Source organism: Rhineura floridana, chromosome 22 (genome assembly GCF_030035675.1).
Source record: "Rhineura floridana isolate rRhiFlo1 chromosome 22, rRhiFlo1.hap2, whole genome shotgun sequence".
NCBI lineage: Eukaryota > Metazoa > Chordata > Lepidosauria > Squamata > Rhineuridae > Rhineura > Rhineura floridana.
Genome location: NC_084501.1, coordinates 19046688 through 19063724, shown reverse-complemented (window position 1 = coordinate 19063724; position 17037 = coordinate 19046688). Strand labels below are relative to the sequence as shown.

General features: G+C 45.3%; 1 protein-coding gene across 3 annotated transcripts in view; it reads right to left on the bottom strand.

Annotated features, from left to right (window-relative positions):
- Nucleotides 1-17037, bottom strand: part of CNIH2 (cornichon family AMPA receptor auxiliary protein 2) — a 53793-nt gene that overhangs the window by 23377 nt on the left and 13379 nt on the right. For all 3 annotated transcript variants that reach the window (XM_061606172.1, XM_061606171.1, XM_061606173.1), the window contains exon 2: nucleotides 2866-2934. In XM_061606172.1, the coding sequence (XP_061462156.1) occupies nucleotides 2866-2934 (69 nt within the window). The remainder of the gene's footprint in view (nucleotides 1-2865; nucleotides 2935-17037) is intronic.

Sequence of the window (17037 nt, the reverse complement as noted above, 5' to 3'; positions counted from 1 at the left end):
GGGGGTGGGGGGAACTTCTTTCAGCGTGAGGGCCGCATTCCCTTCTGGGCAACCTTCTAAGGGCCACATGCCAGCAGTGGGCAGGGCCAGAGGCAAAAGTAGGCAGAGAGGGAATGTAAATGTATCCTTACACACACACACACACACAGTTGAAGTCTGACAACAGCTAGAGGGCGCCATGTTGGCTCTTCCTATTTTGAACAGCAACTCCCATCATTCTTGACAATTGGCCATGCTGGGTGGGCCTGATGGGAGTTGGAGTCCAATCATGAGAGCCACTGATTCCCCACCCGTGGCCTAGAAGGCCAGAGTATTCAACACCTCACTCATAATACAGGAATACCCAGATTTACATATGCTTCGCAATTACGGACACTTAATGGCATGACGCCGCTGCCATCTAGTGGCGATTGCGTGCAGTACACGCATAGATAATTGCTTCACTTTAAGTACATTTTCACTTTACATACACGCTCCGGTCCCATTGCGTATGTTAATAAGGGGTATTCCTGTACAGCCAGTCATTTTAATGTTTGTTTTATATTGTTTTGAAATGTTTTTATGTTGCAGAACACTGCCCTGATATTTTGCTAGAGAGGTCTATAAACACTTTTATAAAGAAAAGAAAAGATTATTTTATTTATAAAACATTTATATCCCTCTTCCACAAATAAAATACTGGCGAAAGAGACATAGCTCAGTGGTAGAGCATCTGCCTTGCATGCAGAAGGTCCCAGGTTCAATCCCCCGCTCCTCCAGGTAGGATTGAGAAAGCCTCCCTGCCTGAAATCCTGGAGAGCCTCTGCCAGCCAGCGTAGACCATACTGAGCTAGATGGACCAATGGTCTGACTTGGTATAAGGCAGCTTCCTATTTTCCTCAAATAAAATATGGCCACATCCTTCCTACAGGGGGTTCAGGGTGGCACACATGGAGTCGGTCTATTTTATTCTCACAACGCCCCTGCAAAGCAGTTACAGTCAAGAGAACAACTGGCTCATGGCCACATGCAAGTGAGTGTCCAACACAGGACAGCTTTTCCTGCTCCAAGCCTTATGCGTCATCTGGGACATCACATCTTGGAGTGGGAATTAAGGCTGCAAAAGACACACGGTGCTCATGCCCTGCTTGTCAGATTCCTGTTGGCATCTGGGGAGACGCAGGGTGCTGGACAAGGCAGGCCTTTAGCCTGATCGAGCAGCCAGGCTCTTCTGTCATCCTTAAAAAAGGCAGGTGCCATCTCTGAATGAGCAGCGCCGGCATGTCCACCAGCCTGTCTGCGGCAACACTTATGGCGATGTAGAGCGGGGGAGGCGGCCGCTTCCCCCCTGCTGCTGCAAGAAGCTGTTGAGCGACACTTTCAGGGCAGGATTTCAAAGGATTCCTGCGGCTGAATGTTCCTGACTCCTGCCATTCCTTTGTGCTCTTACAGTGGCTTATGAAAGGCACCTTTTACCCTCCAATTGCAGTGCAACAACCCTGCCAGCTTTCAAAAACAGCTCTCCCCCCACACACCCCATCTCAGCACACACACACCCTGCTCGCTTCCTCTCTGGTCCCAAATATCTTTGCTCCAGGGCTTCACCCTACAGACCCAGACTTAACCCTTTTTGGGAGGGTTAAGAGATTTCATTGTACATGCAAAGCAGGTGCTGTACCAATGAACTATGGCTCCTTCTCCCAAAAATACACCTTATAGCCAATGAGTGAAAAGGCACTAGGATAACTGACAAGTGCTTGAACCTATGAAGTTGCCTCATATGCCAAAGTCAGCTGCTTGAGATCCTTTAAGTCAGGGATGGAGAATCAATGGCCCTCCAAGATGTCGTTGGACTACAATCCCCATCATTGGCTGAAGCTGACAAGAGGGCCTCTCCAGACATTCTTTTTATTGTGCATTCATGATGATTTGTGCTCACGGTGGTGTCCGCCTGGTCATTCACGATCCTGCTTTCAATCCTGTTTACGCCTGTAAAAGTTACAGCCTGTTTCGTTCCCAGTCAGTGCTTGCCCTGTAACATCCTGTTGCAATCCCACAACTTTTCATACCACAAAAGTTCTGAGGTTGTTGTTTTGTTCCCCTTTTGTTGCTCTACAGAGCAAGAGAGCCTTTCTAGACAACAATAATGTGATGACATTGGGAAAGTATTGAAGAACAACTAGTAAGCTGGAATGATGTGTGGATGGTCCAGCATAAATCCACCGCTAATGGACTATTACTGCATCAAGTACATATTGCAGAAAAATGGAAATGGACTGCCTTCAAGTCGATTCCGACTTATGGTGACCCTACGAATAGAGTTTTCATGGTAAGTGGTATTCAGAGGTGGTTTCCCATTGCCTTCCTCTGAGGCTGAGAGGCAGTGACTGGCTCAAGGTCATCCAGGGAGCTTCACAGCTGTGTGGGGATTCAAACCCTGGTCTCCCAGGTCATAGTCCAACACCTTAACCACCACACCACACTGGCTCTCTACATATTGCAGAACCCACTCGCAAAAACCACACACACCCCTGTCTGGAGGGGGCCAGGAGATGGAGTCCAACAACATCTGGAGGGCCACAGGTTCCCTTCTCCTGCTTTAAGGAGAGATACTGAGGACTGAACCTGGAATCTTCTGCAGGCAAAGCAGGTACTCTACCGCTGAGGTACATCTGAGCACCTTCAGAGACACCTTCCTTGCCTCCCACATTAATGCTCCCTGCCTGCCATAATGACATGCATTTTGCTGTTTTTCTCAATATAAATCAGGTCTGGATCTCAACGATAAGGGAACAGGAAGCCACAAAGGTCAGGGCCGAGGAGGGGAAGACAAACAAATAGGACACAGAGACAGACAAACCTCTGACACGACATGTATAGACTTACTGCCCTGGCTGGGTTGCCCTGGTCGATGGGGTTCTTGAAATCCATGTGCAATTCGTCAAAGGCAATTATCTAAATGGAGGGGAAGCGGGGAGAGAGAGAGAGTGCTTATTGACAGGACCTGTCAAGTCTCCAGACGCAAACATCAAACTGTAGTATCAGCAAGCCCCAGTGCAGGTGTTTATGCAAATCAAGGAAATTTGTATGGCGTTTATTGAATTGCTTCATTTACATCCAGCATTTTTCTTTACTTCTGTGTTTCCTTGAGCAAAAGAGTTTTCAATATAAGGGGAAAGCAGGAGATGGAGCAAAGTAAAAAAAATAAAATCTCCCAGCCTGTTTGGTCCTTCCGTTTTAAATAAATAAATAAATAAATGTGTTGTTGCTTTTTAGATTCGTGTACTTGACGTTCACATCTGCTGTTAGCTTTATTTTGTGGCTGCATTAATTTGTTTTAGATTTTACTCTAAAATGCTGGCATTTTATTGTTTTTGACCTTTTTCTGTGAACTGCCCAGAAAGGTTTGCTTACTGGGCAGTACAGAAATATACATAATAAAATTAATGCATTCTGGATGTTTCATTTAAAAAAGAAACACGCCACCACAACTCCGACATTCAGATGCCAGAATCATGCACAGATCTGAGCAACTGATACCATTATGCTTTTTTAAAATTAACTTGCTTGTTGCTGACAATTGTAATGTATATTTTATATTCTTTGCAAAATGCTTAGAGGCACAATTATTTGTTTTGTTAAATAAATAGTGTACTTGTCACAGATGAAGGGTGGGCTCAGGCCCGGGGTCCAAATGTGGCCCTCTGGGCCTCTCTACCTGGCCCTCAGAACTCTCCTCAGGCTACCCTCCCTCCCCAGCCAAACCCCTCACTAGCCCTGCTCTGCACTCTCCTTGAGTGTTTATGCCCGGCTGAAATGTACCCTTGAACTCTGATAATACTTCTTTGATAATGCTTCTTGCTTTCTTGGATGAAGGACAGACAAGGAGCGTGTGTACAAACTAGCCTGTTGTATATACAATGGTAAAATTTACATTTATTGCTGTGCCTTCTCTTGCCTCTGTCCTCCGCCCCCTACTGGCATGCAGCCCCTGGAAGGCTGCCAAAAAAGGACTACAGCCCTTGGACTGAAAAGAGGTTCCCCACCCCTGTCAATGATAGATGGGCTCTGTCATTTCCACACCCTTAAAACTCTGAAGCACGCATAAATCACCTGATGGTCCGATTAACAGGGTCAGCGGTTCAGATGTTCCATGTTAACAAACGTGGCATCTTGCATTTTAAAAAATCACTCCATGAACATTTCCTTCCATAAGCATGCACTGCACATTGCAATTATTTAGCCATTTCCCATTATTTTCATTCTCTAGAACTGACTGCATTATTCTGAGTAATTTTTGATAACACACTTATGGGGGGAGGTGGAATTCAATTTTTTAAAAAAGTTGAAAAACAACCCATAAAATAGTAATACTTGAATGTGCAACCCACATGGAGATCGTCACACGTAAGTGCACATGGGCTGATTTCATGCTCAGTAGGTACCTACAGTGAATGGGGACAGGTGAATCAGTCAATTTCAGTTTACCTCCGTTTCTCATTGGTCCAATACACATTTCCACATCAGTTTGTGATTTTTTTTAAAAAAGCCCTTCTGAAAATTCATCAGCATTTTCATGCAAATTTCTCCTAACACTTTTGTATGCAGTTTTGCTCAATATATGTATTTGTGCAAAACAATTCTCCCTAATATAATGCAATTTTGAATGTTGTTTTCACTAGCATATGTACGCTAGCAGCACTGTTCCATGTAGCATTTTACGCACACTTTACCCCACAAACTGCATTTTTGTACACGTTACTTGGCTAGATCTACATTGCAAAATTCAGAGAAGCTGAAATTTTGAAGGATGGCCAAGTTTCAGTTCCTGTATTGTTTCAGAAAAAAGTGGTCTGTTCCAGCATGACAGCTCTTGCAGGTATTTGGAGACACTTACCCCTAAATCTTCACATACGAAGCTGTGTTATAATGAGTTAGACCAATGGTCAGTACTGTCTACACTGACTAGCAGTGTGCCTTCATTTCCCCTTCGTTTTGAAGTAACACAAACACACACATGCATAGCGTGTGTATTAACATGCTTTCCCCTTGCCATCCAAAGGCCTCATTCTGACCCAGGGAGGGACTGTACACACAAAATCCAGGATTCCCTTATGCTCACCCTGCTCTTCCCACTATGCTTTTCTGTCCTGCATAACTCTCCCAACAGCTCCCTACACCAAATCGCAAGATCCTTCTCTCCAATATTTCTTTTCCAGCATCTCAAGGAAATTTCCAGACGTCACACTGCTTTCATGGGGCTAAGGGGGTGGAATTAATTACCCAGAAGGTTCCCTTAATGTGCTGTTACTCCCCCCCCAACCCCTGGTGTCTCCATTTTTCTGCTCAGCACCATATGGCATCCTACCCAAAGCGGATTATCAGGAACAAGGAGGCCTACAGGAAGCAGCCAAATTGGGTGAATCATCCCAGATCTTCACAGTGACAAAGTCTCCAGAGCAAGGTTGGGGAATTGGGAGAGAGAAGAATGTTGGCTCAGAGCTCCCACTGCTCTTGCTGGCACGTGCCCAAACCACCCAAAGTGTTGTGGGTCTCCTCCCCATTGCTAGATGAGCGGTACACAGCATTTTGCTCAAGAGTTTCTGCTCCCAGCACATCCCAAGAGCTGGAAGGGGGAAAAAAACCTCTCCTGTATGGGTGCTTTCTTCCCGGAGCATATTATTAGTGGCAGTATTAGTACTGTTCAGCCTTGCTAGTCGCTTGCTACCTGAAGATCTCCAAGAGACTTACAACACATTAAAACCATAAATATAAAGACTTAATACCACAAAAACAACCCCCATAACGGCCATAGGAAGCTTCGGCAGCACATGAATAACAAGATAGCATCATCTCAGTCTATCAAATGCCTGGGGAAAAAAGTCTTTACCTGGCACAGAAAATATGTCAACAAAGGCACTAGGCAGACCTCGCTAGGGAGAGTATTAGACAGACAGGAAGCCACCACTGAAAAGGCCCTCTCCTTTCTCAACACCCTCAGAGGGGAGACCTGGAGAAGGGCTCTCAGAAGAAGATCTAAGGGTGTAATCCATATGATCCCTTTGGCACACTGTTCTTCAAATTTGGGTCACCAGATGTTGTTGGACTCGAGGGATGGGGTTCAGTAGCTGGTTCCTATTTGTTTGAATTCCGACAATACGGCTTTCAGTAGCGATCCGCCATTTTTTTCATTTCTGATTGTTTTTGCAATTGCTGATTCATGGGGGGGGGGGGAGGTCCAGCAAAAAAAAAATAACATAATCGCTAATGAAAATGCTTATGCTGTAGACACTTGTTCCACTGTGTTAAGTTAAGAATGCATCAGCTTAGAGGAATGCTGATTACGAAGACAGTAACATAAAATTCAGAGATTTTTGGGGGGAGGGAGGGAAAAGTGCCGATGGCAGCCATGCCCTGCTGCAAGAAATCAATGCCGATCCAAAAACAATCTGGATTTGTTGGATTATGCCAAAAACCAGTAATAAATCTGATTTAGCGAACATTCTCCCCCTTCCCTGTTTGACTACAGCTTCCATCAGACTTGGCCATTGGCTAAGCTGGCCGGGATTGATGGGAGTTGTAGTCCAACAACATCTGGGGACCTAAAACTGAAGAACCAGTGTGAATCTAGCACATCTGCATTGCCTTGCAGTGCAAGGCTATCAATAGCTTCTAGCCACACTGGCTCTGTTCAGCTTCCACTGTCAGAAGCATTATGCCTCTGAACACCACTTGCTGGGAAGTGCAGGTGGAGAGAGTTGCTGTTGTGTTCTGCGTGCAGGCTTCCTACGGGCATCTGGCTGAGCACTGTGAGAACAGGACAGTGGGCTTCATGGACCTTTGGCCTGACCCAGCAGCCAGGCTCTTCTGATGTCCTTATGCATTTGCATAAGGGAAATCATTGCCACGAGAGGTGAGCTGATGGCTGCTAGCTTAAAAGGGCTTTTAAAAGGGGGGACGGATTTGACAAATTCGTAACAGCTATTGCCTTCTAGAGAACCTGAATTCTAAAAAGATGTTCTGACCCTCATGGTTTTGAAGAGACACTTGACCCTGTGTGGGCAATGCTGGTGAAATCTCAGAAGCCAGAAGGCTTGCTGGATAAAAAGTTCCAGTGGTTGTGGGTTTCAAGGTTTCAACACCCCACGTTGTTGTTTTTCACTCTGCAAAATCCATTATATTTTTCATTGAAACATTTGGCACAACCAACTGTTTAGTCTTCCATGCTCCACTTGTAAATAGACCAAAGTCTGCATAAAAATAAATTCACTCTTCCCCATGATTCCCTTCCCTCTGTTGTTGTCAAGTTTTAGATTGTAAGCTCCTCAGGAGCAGGAGACTTGCCTACTGGTCCTTTGTGAAGCAGTCATACACTTTGGAGGCTAATCCATTACAGCCAGCGGGGCATTGCCCCATCAACCACAATCTGCTATCAGCCAGCCCACACCTGGCTGCCTTCTCAATTTACCCAGTCCAGTGGTGTGGAACTGGCTGTCAAGCTTCCTATTCCTTAGGCAGCATCCACACCAGACATTTATTCCATTTTAAACAGTCATGGCTTCCCCCAAAGAATCCTGGGAAGTGCAGTTTGTGAAGGATGCTGAGGCTGATGAGGAGACTCCTATTCCCCTGACAGAGCTCAAATGGCCAGAGTGGTTTAACAGACAGAGCCTCTTCCCAGAGAATTCTGGGAATCGGGTCTTTGTGAGGGGGATAACAGTCTCCTAACAACACCCTTCACAAACTACACTTCCTAGGATTCTTTGGGGGAAGCCATGACTGTTTAATGTGGAATAAATGTCTGGTGTGGATGCGGCCTTAGTCTCAGTGTAGAACTCACGGGGGGGGGGGAAGGGGGACGAAACTAGAATTAGTTGGTTCTGTCTGCCATTGGCTCTGGCTCCACCTACTGTTGGGCTCCCTGCCTTCAGCCCCACCAGTCCCAGGGCTCACCAGCCATCACTGGCTAAGCACAGTGATGGAAGTAAACAAACAAACAAAAAAATCAAGGAAACATTCATACATGGCTGGCTAGCTGGAACCAGGGCCATAGGAAAACCTGTGGAGGGGTCATCTGGCTTAGTGGATGAGCACCAGCTTTACATACAGAAGGTCCCAGGTTCAGTCTCTAGCATCTCCACGTAGCACTGGGAAAGAAGGCATGTCTGGAAAGTTTCTGCCTGCGACTCACACATTTGTACATATTAAACTATAATTTATTAAACCTTGGCTTAGCATTCTGTGCAAACCCAGCCACCAGCTTAACCATGGTTTATTAACCATGGTTAAAGGTGGTTCATTAAGCACTGTTTTGTAGTTGGTTTTGATTTATAAACCTTAGTTAATGTTAAAGATAGCTTTGCATTACATGCAAACCTGGATATCCTCCTTAACATCACCGCCCCAAAGCTACAAAGATGTGATTAACAGTGGGGGGGAAATTAAACCACTCTCAAGGTTTGGCTGCTGTCACTGGTGCTTTTAACGATTCTGTGATGGAAAAACCCAAGTTTTATGTGACTGTCCAGATGCCTCGTCTTTAACTATGGTTTATTAACTATGGTTAACAGTAACCATGGTTTAGTGTTATGTGCAAACCAAGCCTTTGAAGAGGACAACATTCAGCTAGATGGACCAATGGCATGAACTGGTGTGAAGCAGATTGCTATGCTCCTTCCTATAACTAGCAGAAATATTCAAAAATTACACATATACAAAAATTAGTAATGACAAAACAGTGCAATTATGCAGATTTTCCTGCTCAAGAACACTTGAGACACACACATGCCGCTCCTCATTATCTGCAGCCCATCTGTGACAAGGTTTATCCTGCGTTCTTGCTACCTCTATGCTGGAAGCCTTTAACTAACCATCATATATAATAACAGTGGTCTCAGTTCTCAGGCTGCCAGTCCTTTGTTTAGCCAAAATGTCACCATCCACATAACAAGAGGGAAATATCAGCTGATTCAGGGGAGTCACCAGGTTTGCAAAAGTATGGAGGGGAGGAGAAGTAAAAGCATCTCCCTGAGGACTGAGCATGCTCCACGGCCACAGAACACAGGCTGCAATCCCATGCACAGGTAAGAGCAAGTCCCACTGAACATACTTTAGATGTAGAAGACAACGTGGAGAGGGCTCCTGGTTAGGGTGTCAACCAGCCAGCCATGCCCTCCTCAAGGATACTCCATGCCATGCCATTCCCCACACACATTCCAACAATTCCTCCAAATTCAAAATGTAATAAAGGAGCTCAAGGTGGCATACAAACATGGTTCTCCCCCTCCCGATTTTCTCCCCCTCCCAACAGCCCTGTGAGGTAGGTTAGGCTGAGAAACAGTGGCTGGCCCAAGATCACCCAGCGAGCTTCATAGCCGAGTGGGGATTTGAACCATGGTCTCCCAAGTCCCAGTCTAACCACTATACTGCCACTGGCTAGGTATGCTTGGTGGCTGCATATACACCATACATTTAAAACACATTTAAAGCACATGATTTCTCCCAAAGCGCTGCAGTTTGTTAAGGGTGCTGGGAATTGTAGCTCTATGGGGGATCAACCACAGTTCCCAGCATTCTTTTGGGGGCAAGGCATGTGCTTTCAATGTATGATGTGTACACAGGCAAAGCTACTTACATCTGGACTACATCGATTCAGACTACAGTTGGGGCTCCACATGTGACGGAATGCTCCTCCCTGCACAAAACCTCCCTGCACACAGAAGCCTAGTGCGTCAAGGAGAAGGCAAGGACGGAATATTTTACACAGGGGAGCATTCAGTTATATAAGCCTCCGCTTGCAGCGGATAAAGTTTCTATGGGAAACCCAGTTTCTCTGCCTTTGTGGGCCACGTCCAAGGGATGTGCCCACAATATATGATGCCGCTCCTCCCTTGCTGAAGCTAATCAAGTCTGGGTCTGGACAACGCCTGGACAAGAGACTGCCTGGGATCTCCACCTATGTCACACTACACAAAGTACCATGATGGAAAGATCACAGAATATAAAACATAATAAATCAAGGCAAATATAACACTCTGGACCCCTCCAGACATCCTTTTTATTGTGCATTTATGGTTATTTTTATCACTATCATGTGGGGAGGGGGCTATACATGATCCCGCTTTCAATATTGTTTGTGCCTGCAAATGTTTTGGGGCAGTCTTCGTTTCCAATCAGTGCACATCCCATAACTTCCTGCTGAAATACCACAAATAATCTGGGGTGATGGTTGTTTTGCCCAACTTTTGTTGCACTACAGCAGCCAGACAGCAAAAACGCAGTAAAAATCAGGGAAGTCTCACACAACAGCTAATAAAGCGGAATGATGTATGAACAGTCCAGTATCAACCCACCATCACTGCACTATGATTGCATCAATGACATGTTGCAGATTATACCCCCCCAAAAGAGGGGGTTGCATCTAGCGTTAGTCCTACTCAGAGCACTCATTCAAATCAATTATCATGACTAACTTAAGACCACCAATTTCAATGGGTCTACTCTGAGCAGGAGTCTACTCTGAATATAACTCGCAGCCTAGGGGGGACCTCTGAATGGGAAATCCCCCTTTTGCTGTCCTTCTCCACAATTCCACAGATGCCTCCCAGGTCACATTCACACCAAACATTTATTCCATTTTAAACAGTCATGCCTTTCCCCCAAACAATCTTGGGAAGTGTCATTTGTGAAGAGTGCTGAGAGTTGTTAGGAGACCCCATCTTCCCTCCACAGAGCTACGATTTATTTATTTATTACATTTATATCCCTCCTTTCCTCCAAGGAGGAAACACTACACTATGATTTCCCAGAGTGGTTTAACAGCCAGTTCCTCTTTCCCAGGGAACTCTGGGAATTGTAGCTCTGTGAACGGAATAGGGGCCTCCTCATGACTCTCAGCACCCTTGCCAAACTACACTTCCCAGGATTCTCTGTGGGAAGCCATGGCAGTTTAAAGTGGAATAATAATGGAGTAACTGTATGGTGTGAATGTGGCCTACTACAGAACATGAGAGAGAGAGAGAGAGAGAGAGAGAGAGAGAGAGAGAGAGAGAGAGAGAGAGAGAGAGAGAACCTTCCTGCTTTACTAAGGTCGCACTTTCCCATTTTCGTGCACTCGTCAATTGTCAAAGCCACACCGCACGCTACAGGCACCTGCAGGGGTTGCTTAGCGACACTCGCACGCTGGCTCTGTGTTCCTAGCAGAAGAATATTCCATGCGGTTGGGTTCCTTCCCTTCCCCCCCCCATACACACGCTTTCCCCCTTTCCTGTCTACCAAGTGCCAAGAGAAAAAAAAGTGAGGGGAACAAGTTTCTTGAGGTCATCAGTGCAGATCTTTAAGGGAAAGGCTGGAATAGTTTGTCTATTTTGATTCCACATTTTTCCAATCTTAAATTCAGTTCAGTCAAATGTATCATTGTGGCTAGGATTTGTATAGAGACCAATTGTATGTGTGTGTGTGGGGTGAACAAGCCTCCACATCACTTTGCTTTTTTTTTTTTAAAGTGCTCATGAAAATTCATCTGCATTTTACAGAAAACATTTCCTTTTTGCATGCAATTCTGCCTAACCAACAGAGTTTTGCAAGGCATGTTTCCTCTAATACATTTTTGTATGTTGTTTCCACTAATATATGCATTTACACACACACTTGACACTAGCAGGAGCATTTTTGCACACATCACTTGGCTGCAGAACTGCACTGCAGAATTCAGAGAAGTGCAAATTTTGAATTTTGGTTTGTGTGTTGTTTTGGAAAGTGCGGATTAGCTGGGCCCGCCATTAAATGCACACTGAATCAAAATTCTCTCTCATCCCTAGATAAGGGTCGGCAAACGGGGGCCAGCTGTTGAGATGGATATATATTTTTTAATTAATGGGAGATCCTTGTGGGAGGGCGGCAAGGAAGAGGAGAACAAGGTCAAAGGCCTGGAGATGGAGCCGCATCTTTGAATGTTAGGAAGATAGTCGTGCCCAAGTATCTAAAGGCAACAGAGAGATGAGGGACTGTGTGTGTACGCAAGGCCAACAACACACACAACACCTTGTACTGGGAGAGGAGTGAATTAATAATCATACACAGGGTTCTGTATTCCCAATCAGGAACATAGATTAACACAGGTGTTGGGAAACTGTGGACCTCCAGAAGTTGCTAGACTACAAATCCCATCATCCCTGGTTTGGGCTGGTGAGAGATGGGAATCCAGGAACATCTAGGAGGGCCACAGGTTCCCCCTTCCCAGATTAAAGAACCCACACGTCACAAGGGACACCAACCAGGGAAGTATTTGGCTGTTTTATAGCAGTGAATAACCACTTGTGTCCCTAATCAAACCTAATAATAATAATAATAAAATGTATATCCCACCCTTCCTCCTGAATTAGGAGTCCCAAAGATTACCATTAGACCAAAGATATTATCTAAAGGATTTAATCCTTGATTATTTGGAAGTGATTGTCAATCTTATCATTGTAGCTAGGATTTGTATAGCTACCAACTCTCTCTCTCTCTCTCTCTCTCTCTCTGTGTGTGTGTGTGTGAGTGAGAGAGAGAGAGAGAGAGAGAGAACAAGACCTCATTCATATGAATGGTTTAACAAAATATGGAACACAGCTACTTGACGTATTATGGAAGACTGTATTAAGATCAACAGCTGAACAAATTCAGAGAGCAATGGAGTATTTTTGTGATGTTCTGCAACGTTAAATCCCAAGACAATATTAAACCATAACATTATTCTGCCTTATTGGAACCGAAGGGAAAAAAAAACCTTTTAGTATTGTCTAACTTGGTCCCTTAATGGCTGCTGTTTCTTATGTTAATAAAAAAATTAAAATATATATACACATACATAATTTATATCTCGCCCTTCCTACCAAAGGAGGCCGGAGTGGCAAGCACATCTGTGATTTAAAAATACAATTAAAAATAAAATAAAAACATTTAAAAATGGTTAAAAACAGTTACAAACTTCTAAAAGCAGTAACACTTTAATATAAACACAGATGTAACCAAATCCTGAGTCTGGATAGGCCTGCGGAGACAGCAAAGTTTTCAGCAGGCATCTAAGAGCAGGAATATGTGAAGAACATAGGAGCTGCCTTATACTGGATCAGACCCTCAGTACTGTCTACACTGACAGCAGCTCTTCAGATGGTAGACAGGAGCCTTTCCCAGCCCTGCCTGGAAATGCCACCAGGGATTGAATGTGGCACCTTCTGCATGCAAGGCAGATTTATTATTATGATTATTTATTTAATTTATTAGTCGCCCATCTGGCTGGTTGTCCAGCCACTCTGGGCGACGTACAAGATAAAACAATACATTAAAACATTAAAATTTAAAACCATAACAGTAAGAAACCTAACCCACCCAAAAAGCCTGCCTGAAGAGCCAGGTCTTCAAGGCCCGGCGGAAGCTCATCATAGAAGGGGCATGGCGGAGATCATTTGGGAGAGAGTTCCACAGGGTGGGGGCCACTATTGAAAAAGCCCTCTCTCTAGTCCTCACCAGTCTAGCTGTTTTAACCGGTGGGATCGAGAGAAGGTCTTCTGAGGCTGATCTTGTTGAGCGGCATCCCTGACGATGCTGGAGGCGCTCCTTCAGATAGACTGGGCTAAAACCGTATAGGGTTTTAAAGGTCAAAACCAACACCTTGAATTGGGCCCGGTAAACAACCGATAGCCAGTGCAACTCCTTCAGCACTGGAGTGATGTGATCTTGCCGCCTTTAATCAGACGAGCCGCCGCATTCTGTACCAGTTGCAGCTTCCGGACCATTTTCAAGGGTAACCCCACGTAGAGCACATTACAGTAGTCTAGGCGAGAGGTGACCAGGGCATGTACTACCGGTGGGAGCAGATGGTTGGGAAGGTAGGGGCACAGCCTCCGTATCAGATGGAGTTGATACAGCGCCGCCCGGCTCACAGCCGAGACTTGAGCCTCCATGGTCAGCTGGGAGTCAAGAATGACCCCCAGGCTGCGGACCTGGTCATTCAGGGGCAAACATACCCCATTGAGCATCAGGTCCACATCCCCCAGCCTTCCCTTGTCTCCCACAAACAGTACCTCGGTTTTGTCAGGATTCAGCTTCAGCTTATTCCTTCCCATCCAGCCACTCACCGACTCCAGGCACTTGGACAGGGTTTCTACAGCCAACCTCGGTGAAGATTTAAATGAGAGATAGAGCTGCGTGTCATCCGCATACTGATGACATTGCAGCCCAAATCTCCTGATGATTGCCCCCAGCGGCTTTATATAGATGTTGAACAGCATCGGGGAGAGGATGGAACCCTGTGGCACCCCACAAGTGAGAGGCCAAGGATCCGAAACCTCATCCTCCAATGCCACTCTTTGGTACCTACCAGAGAGGAAGGAATGGAACCACTGCAATACAGTGCCCCCCATGCCTAACCTCTTCAGGCGGTCCAGGAGGATAACGTGGTCAACGGTATCGAAAGCCGCTGAGAGATCAAGGAGGACAAGGAAGGTGCATTCGCCCCTATCCCACGCCCTCCTCATATCATCTACCAAGGCGACCAAGGCTGTCTCAGTCCCATGTCCAGGCCTGAAGCCCGATTGAAATGGATCCAGATAATCCGCTTCCTCCAAGTGCACTTGCAACTGTTTTGCCACCACCCGCTCAATCGCCTTGCCTAAGAATGGCAAATTTGAGACTGGGCGAAAGTTGTTCAGATCTTGGGGATCCAAGGAGGGCTTCTTTAAGATTGGTTTTATTACTGCCTCCTTGAGCGATGATGGATGCTCTACCACTGAGCTATGGCCCTTCCCCTGAAGCCATGATGCCTGCCTAACTTCAATAGGCAGGGAGTTCCAAAGCGCAGGTGTTGCCACACAAAAGGAACGACTCCTTATAAATGCAGAACAAACATTTTGGGGCACTTGTAGAAATGCAAGTTTCACAGACCGAAGGGATCATAGTTGGCACGAATGCGGTGGGTGATCCTTTAAGTAAATATATTTTATGGCAGCTCAAATGCTTCTAGCTAAAAACTGGAAATATTTTTCCAGCCATAAGACAGCGGGTGCCAAAAATATATGATTTATACCACTTATTAATAAGATCTCCACTAAGATTCATTTTTATGGGTAATTTAAGAGCAATCAAGTTGTATATGCAAGATTGGTGGCAATTTATTTTAGGATTAATACTGGAAGGAAAAATATTTTCCCCACGACAACATCTGTTGAAGCTTTCACATTGTTGCAATGTGTTCCTCATCCTTCCCTTTTTTATATGCCACGCTATTCTTAACGAGGTACTTTTTTTAAGCTGCAGTGTTTAAAGGAGAAATCAACTGTGAGCGATGAAATGTTGAAAATGGATGTCTCTGCTTCACTGACATTCTAATAAGATGACGTTTTTATTTTTGAATTTAATGAGGATTTCAACGAACAGTTTTTTAAAGATGAAAGAATCCACTTCACACATATATGCAGGAATCGCAAAAGAGCCTCTTGAATCGCTCTCTGTACTCCGGTGAGAATGAGGGTGGTATACTGGTTACGAGTGTCAGATTAGGACAGGGGGGACATACGCAACGCTGCTACTGCTGCTATTTATTATCATCATCATCATCATCATTGCTCCTGTTGTAATTTGTTACCTGCCCTTCACCAGAAGTCCCAGATTTCTGCTTGCAGAATGGAACTTCCCTCTCCTCTCCCTGCAACCAAAGGGTTGGAGGACTCCCCAGAGCAGATTTTGAGGGTGTGCAAGGAGAGGAAGCTTTGTTACACAAGCTTTGTTACACAAGTTACACAACACTCTACATGCAGTGTTGGATACAACCCCTGGGTTCAAATTTGCTGCCCCCCAGCCCAGCCCTGAGCCTGCTGATCTTGGGCCAATCACTCTCTCACAGATTAACCCACCTCACAGGGTTGTTGTGGGGTAAAAGTGCGGGTGTGGAGAACAGGACACAGATGCTGCCTTGCGTTTTGTAGAGGAAAAGCAAGATACACATTTTTAATTTATATTTTTCTTTGCACCCTGCTGATGTATTTTTAAGATGGTGACACAGCGAGCCACTTTTGAGTCCACCTGATGTGGAAAGGCCGGATATACTCTTTAAAAGAAAAATCAATCAATGTAATAAAATAAAATTTAAAAACATTCTCATCAAGTAATGTAAGCTACAGATTATAACAGTCCTCCAAACCCAGAGAGCCAATACAGTTTAGCAGATTGAGTGTTTATTGGGTCTGGACACCAAGGATGCAAGATTTAAATCCCTGCTCTGGAACAAAAGCTCACCAGACTTTGGCTAAATCACTTTCTCTCCACTTAGCCTAACTCACAGGGTTGTTGTGAGTCCCAACCACAAGACACATGCTGTTCCTGAGATTCTTGGAGGAGAGAGAGAACAGAAATGCGATAGACCAGATGTGGGGAACCTTTGGGCCTCAAGACATTGCTGAACTATGACTCCCATCAGCCTTAGCAAGCATGGCCATTAGTCCAGCAGCCACTGGAGAGGCAAAGGTTTCCTACACTTGCAACAGACTAAGAAACCCAGAAAGATGAACAACAGTCTGAAAAAAGCAGGAAGCAGAAGTCAACAAGAAATGCTGATCCTACCAAATGGAATAGCTCTGGTACATGAGGAAATCAAAGTGTGATCGCAAAAGGGTAGGCAGAGCATCAGCCAATCCCCCCCACACACACCTTCTTGTAGTCATTGGCCCATTTTTCACTGGCTACAACCTCATGCACAAATTACCTAGCAGCAAGTCCTACTATACACACAGGGATTTATTTCCAGCTCAGCACAGGGAAAGGGCTGTAGCTCAGTGGCAGAGCGTCTGCTTTGCATACAAAAACCCCCAAGTTCAATCCCCAGTGGCATCTCCATGTAGGGCTGGGAATGTCCCTAGTCGGAAACCCTGGAGAGCTGCTGTCAGTCAGTGTAGGCAGTGCTGAGCCTGATGCACCGATGGTCTGATTTGGTATAGGTTCCATGCCTACAATCACACTGACATGAAGTGGCAAATCTATTGTGTCTCGGCTGTGTTGCTTCAGACTGCAGATGGGGTTCCC